The 6,481-nt window shown below is 41.2% G+C and overlaps 1 protein-coding gene across 1 annotated transcript; it reads right to left on the bottom strand.

The window, feature by feature from the left end:
* Window positions 1–246: 246 nt before the first annotated feature.
* LOC129195202 (olfactory receptor 1019-like) lies at window positions 247–1,230 on the bottom strand. Its single transcript, XM_054801041.1, has one exon. It carries the CDS (start codon window positions 1,228–1,230, stop codon window positions 247–249), a length of 984 nt encoding a protein of 327 aa, XP_054657016.1.
* Window positions 1,231–6,481: the final 5,251 nt, after the last annotated feature.

The following is a 6,481-nucleotide window of genomic DNA, read 5'->3' as shown; positions in this document are numbered from 1 at the left end:
CAAAGCACATTGCCATTGAAAGAGTGACTGTCACCATCTGAAAATTTAGTTCCTAAGGACTGCTCAGTGACATATCTCTCTTTTAGGGGGTGAGGTAAAATAGGGAGCCCTGCAACAGGAAGGAGGGCTGCCTACTCTCTTTCACAATAGACAGATACAGCAACATGCAGTCTTAGATACTGCTCCCTTTTCCTTTCTCTTTGTCAAGGACAGCCAATCTACTTACATATTCTCTTTCAACAGTTCTCAGGTTCTCTCAGTCCTGCTTGAACTCTTCAGTCTCTGTGGTACACACAGAGAGTAATATAGCCTTGCTACTGTCTTTCTAAGTGCTGCTTTGACTTCCTTGTTCCTCAGGCTATAAATCACAGGGTTCAGCATGGGAATTGCCAGAGTATAAAACACAGAGATGATCTTATCATGCTCCACAGAGTATTTTGAACTGGGCCGTAAGTACATGAAGGAACCAGTCCCATAGAACATGGTGACAACAGTCAGATGGGAAGCACAGGTGGAGAAGGCTTTGCGTCTGCCTTTGGCAGATTTAATCTTGTGGACGGTAACCCCAATGCAGATGTAAGAGATGAGAATGAGGAGCATGGTTGAGATGACGAGCACAGTAGCACAAGTGAAATGGACCAGGTCAGTGATATAAGTGTCAGAGCAGGAGAGCCTCAGGATGGGAGGCACATCACAGAAGAAATGATTGATGACGTTGGAATTGCAGAAGGACAGGTGGAATATAAATAATGTCTGAATAGTTGCATTCATGCAGCTCATGAAGTAGGAGCCACACACAAGGAGCACACAGAACCTCTTGGACATAATGACAGGGTAGAGCAAGGGGTTGCAGATGGCTATAAACCGGTCATATGCCATCACAGCCAGGAGGTAGCACTCCCCTGTCACTGCGATGCAGAATAGGAAGAGCTGAGCTGTGCATGCTGTGTAAGATATGACTTTTGTCTCAGCCACAAACGTCATGAGTGTGCTAGGTAAAATGATGGTGGAGTAGCTGACATCTAAGAAGGAAAGGCTGCTGATGAAGAAGTACATGGGGGTGTGGAGCTTGGAGTCAATCCAGATGAGCACAATCATCCCCAGATTTCCCACTAGGGTCAACAGGTAGATCAGTAGAAACGCCACAAAGAGAAGGACCTGCAACTTCATGTTGTCTGTGAATCCCAACAAGATAAATTCAGTCACCACAGTGTGATTCCCTTCTGCCATCTGTCATAGGTGGGAAAGCCAAGATTACACTGCAGAAAATAAGGCAAACACAGACTAACTGTCAGTGGGTCAAACTGGCGGTCATCAGGCTGATCTACGATGAAGGTATAATTTTGTATATCTTCCTATTCATATTTTTCAAGTTCTGAACTCAAATTATCTCATAGACATTTTCTGCCTTTCAAAGGCTTGTATTCTTTCTGTGTAGTCTGAAGGAGCAGAGGTTAACAAATCACACTTATTTCTGCACTTATTTCACCACCTCTCCCTCCCCAGTTTAACTTGTAAGACGGTAATCTGCATGGCAGGCACTAACTCCATAGTTTTTATTTCACCCCACCTATTTTAGATACCTACTCAAACATGACTTGAAATGCTAGTTTTTCCCATTTTATATAGACATCATCTATCCAGATAGATGTACATTGTTGGGATATAAAGGTAAACACATGCTAAACTAGGAAAATCTCTCAAACAGAAGAATTGGGCCAGAAGTGTGTACCTTATCACTATGACAAAATGATATTTTGGGGCAATTATGACAAGCAGAGGGCCAAAGCTAGGGGTTTGGAAAAGTTGAACTATAAATATTAACAGCATTTCAGGCTGAAAGGGAGCAGAGCTACGGCTCTGCTGTTACTTCCATGAATCTGAGAATAAAATAAGAATTATTATCAGTTGAATTCTCAGGCACAGTCTGCTTATGAAGTCTAAAAATAAGCTTTCTATTCCCAGGAATAAAAAAGTTTAAAAAAGACCTTGGAAGAACTGATTTTTCCCTTTTCCAAGGAAGAATTAACTCTACTGATGTAACTACTGAAACATTGGTCTTAATTTGTTCTTTAAAATCTGCAGTACCATAGATTTCCAATGTCCGTTTCCCACAGTCCCTAGTCATTTTGTTTCTTCTCAAAAAGTTAATGTTATTCAGTTTCCTCCTAAAGATTAACCCAAATTTTCCCATTGTAACTTAACTGAAAAACTTTTTGTGTCCCTCCCTCCCATTGTGGGAAAAAGAAACCACTTTTCCCCTTCCACCATTTCATAGAATCATAAAATCATAGCATAACTCAAGTTGGAAGGAACCCATAAGGATCATCAAGTCCAACTCCCTGCTCCACACAGGACTACCTAAAACTAAACCATACAACTAAGAGTGTTGTCCAGATGCTCCTTGAATTTATGAATTTTTCCAGCATCAGTTTTAACACAGTGACCTTTTTGGTATGTTGTTTTTCCTAGACTGTCTCCTGTAGGGTGTTAGTTCATTTTGTAACTTGTTATCTTGAAGCAAAGTTTGCTCTAATGGCAAACATGTCAAACGTCAAATAGAACCCTAGCAAGATGAGAAAACTACTCCATAAAAAGCTAGTAAACCCAGGTCCCAAAATCTGAAAAAAACCCCAACCAAAACCCTAGAGATCTTCAAGAATACCTGTATTGTTATAATGTAAGGAGGGGAAGTAGGAATTCTCCCTCCTCAGTAAAGCAAATGTATAAAATATATCTAATATATGCATTCACACTCATCACAGAACTTTTAATTACAGGCCTGTTCTTACCTTAGCACTCACTTATTGGCATGCTCGGTGCATTTAGTGTTTCTTCTCTTGTCAACATAAAAGAAACAGGAAAGAGAAAAACATTCTGTTAATGCAGATTTGACTGCAAGGTGTACATTGTCTATTAGCTCCAAATAAGAAGTGATTTCTATTTTCTAAAACCAGAAAGGAAGAGGAAATGTATCTCTAGCAGAGTCAGAGAGAGGAAAATCTCTTGCACCTTATCAGCAAGTAGGTATTTCAGCAGTTAGCATGCACATTCATACACTTTTGGGTGTAGAATTCCTGATGGGCCACAGAGTCTGAACCCGAGACAAGGCACAGCGGGACCATTAAAATGTCCTTCGTACTCCCAGTGGAGATAGCCTGTCCTCTCCTTTCCTGCAATTAGACAAATGGACTTCATTCCTCTCAGTTTTAAACAGAATATTTTTTCCTTTTTTTTTTTTTTGGCAATGTGATCCTTTGTGTTATTTTTCTTGTTTTATTCTACTACTTAGTAATCTAGAACTATAGGACTATAAAATCATGGACTATAAAAACACTTTCAATATTGGGAAGGAAACCACAAGTAATGAGAAAAAGTCGTTTCTGTTCAGCAAGGATGAAAGCTCTTCTCCCAAAACTTCTCTGAAACTCACCAGTAATTTCAGCCCCACCAACTTGTCATGGTCTGGTGCTCCAGGATGGGTGACTTAAATCACTGGGGAACTGCTGTTTAGGTCTAGTTTCATGTTTTGAGGAGCTCGTTTCTCAGGTGGTTGTTGACATCAGGCATGTCCTTCAACTTATTCTGAAATACTTTAAAGACATAAGAAGCACAGGTTTGAATTGCTACTTGAAACACATCTAATCTCTGCACTGGGGCCCTCAAAGTGTGGAATCCTTCAGTAAATTCATTTAATTCAAGCCAGAAACAAATATTTTTCTAAGATCCTTCAGCTAAACTGATTACCTGTTTGTCAAGGCTTTTTCTCATGCACCAAGGGATATAATTATGTGTAACCAAATAAAATGTATTTGCTAGCTCTACAGAACTGCACCAAGTGATTAATGGTGCCTTTTAGCCAATTGTATCAAAGCTGCAATATTTTCAAATTCTACGAACAATCACACTGAAATAAAGCACTTCCGTTATTTCTTCATAGAATCATAGAATGCTTTGGGTTGGATGGGACCTTAAAGAGCATCAAGTCCAACCCCCTTGCCTTCGTGTAAAAGAAATCTACCAGACGTGAGTTACCCTAGGTTTGCTTTATTGCAGCGCTGGATGCACGGGGGAAACAGCTCCACCAAATGTGCATACAGGTGATTACCAACACACAGGTTATATAGAATCAAAATATCCATATTCATTATTTTTCCAAGAAAAGGCAGTCCTATGATAATCATTTCTGGGAAATCATTTCCATATTCTCCTCCCCATCACGCATGCTCAATGATTTGAGTCGGTGGTCCTCAGGGGTCTCTGGTGGTCGTCAGTGGTCGCACACCCATGTCCGCTGGACTTCTTGCAGGCATGCGCAGTATCCTCGCTGTGGATACACCTGTCCATAACAACTTACTTCATAAGATTAATATTCCCGGGCCTATTGTCCGGTTGGGTAGGGACTGTACAAGGAACGTAGCAGCATTGTACGTTGCCATGGTCAGTTAGCTTCATTACCTATTACCTTGATTAGAAATGCCTTTCCCACGATTATAGGCTTTAAAACAGTTCTAGGCCTTAAGCAGCTTTCTATTTAACATAAGTTTTCTTATAGCTAAGCTTCTATATTTTTTACACTCGGGCAGGAACATCTTTCACTAGACCAGGTTGCTCAAAGGCCTGTCCAACCTGACCTTGAACAATTCCAGGGATGGGCCATCCACAACTTCTCTGGGCAACCTCTTCCAGTGTCTCACCACCCTCATCGCAAAAAGTATCCTCCTTATGTCCGATCGAAGTCTACTATTTTCAGTCTAAAACTGTTGCCTCTCATCCTATCACTACAGCCCTTGGTAAAAAGTCTTTCTCCATCATCTTTTTTATAAGCCCCTTTAAAGAACTGAAAGGCTTCAATAAGGTCACCCTGGAGCCTTCTCCAGGCTGAACAACCCCAATACTCTCAAGCCTCTCAATACAGGAGAGGTTTTCCAGCCCTTGGATCATTTTCGTGTCTCTCCTCTGGATGTTCTCTTTCAGGTCCATATCTTTCTTATACTGGGGACCCCAGAGCTAGATGCAGTACTCCAGGTGGGGTCTCACAAGAGCAGAGGGGAAGAACCACCTCCATCAACCTGCCAACCATTCTTCTCTTGATGCAGAGCAGGATACAATTGGCTTTCCGGGCTGTAAGCACACATTGTAGGTTCATGTCCTATTTTTCATCCACCAGTATCCACAAGTCTTTCTCCATGGGGCTGCTCTCAACCCATTCAACCCCCAGTCTGTACTGAAAGTGGGGATTGCCCCAACACAGGTGCAGGATCTTGCACCTTGATGTGTTGAACTTCTCAAGGTTTGCATGAGCTCACTCCTCAAGCCTGTGAAGACATCCCTCTGGATGTCATCCCTTTCCTCTAGCGAATCAATTGCACTACTCAGCTCAGTGTCCTCTGCAAACTTGCTGAGGGTGCACTCAATCACACTGCCTATTTCACTGATAAAAATATTAAATATTAAACAGCATTAGTCTGAGTATGGCCCCTTCAGGGACACCATTCATTAATGGTTTCCACTTGGACATTGAGCCATTGACTGTAACTCTTTGGACATGGCCATCCAGCCAATTCCTTATCCATCCGACAGTCCACTGATCAAACCCGTATCTCTCCAATTTAGAAACAAGAATGTTGTGGGGGACTCTATCAAAGGCCTCACAAAAGTCCAGGTAGATGACATTCACAGCTCTTCCCTTGTCCACTGACAGTCTCTTTATCATAGAAGGCCACTAGATTAGTCAGGTATGATATGCCCTTGGTGAAGCCATGTTGGTGTTTCTTAATAGAGCAAATCTCTGAAGTCACTGTTCAGGAAATAATACTCAGTCCAACAGTAATAAGTCTCCAATCAATACTGTTTCTTGATTTCCTTGGGTCAGTCAATTTACATATTAAATAATTCAACATTCTTTGACACTGTTAGTGAGCCCAATTAGCAGTTCTACAGTAACTGTATTCTGTGAAAATATTTGTTGAGAATCCCTCTGAATTAAGTCCTTTTGATTTCCCCTATCAGGATAATTTCCTTTATATTCTTCAGCAATTTTTTTGATGCTTCCTGTCTCCGATTTTGAAGGATCCGCTCTTGTTTACTTTGAAAGTTTTCCAGGTCAGTCAGTACTTCACACAATCCTACTTGGTTTGTTTGATGTATAAAACCTCAATAACTGAAGTTTCACAGAGAAAAGTCATTTTCTATCAAGGATTACACTGAGCAATCATAGAATTATAGAATCATTTTTGTTGAAAAGACTGTTAAGATCACTGAGTCCAAACGTTAACCTAACACTGCCAAGTCCATCACAAACCCATGTCCCCAAGCACCACAACTACATATCTTTTAAATACCTCCAGGGATGGTGACTCAAGCACTTCTCTGGGCAGCCCGTTCCAATGCTTGACAACCATTTTTCCTAATATCCAATCTAATCCTCCCCTAGTGCAACTTGAGGCCATTTCCTCTCATCCTATCACTTGTTACTTGG

Source organism: Grus americana, chromosome 22 (assembly GCF_028858705.1).
Source record: "Grus americana isolate bGruAme1 chromosome 22, bGruAme1.mat, whole genome shotgun sequence".
NCBI classification, from domain to species: domain Eukaryota; kingdom Metazoa; phylum Chordata; class Aves; order Gruiformes; family Gruidae; genus Grus; species Grus americana.
This window is presented reverse-complemented; position numbering and strand designations above follow the sequence as displayed.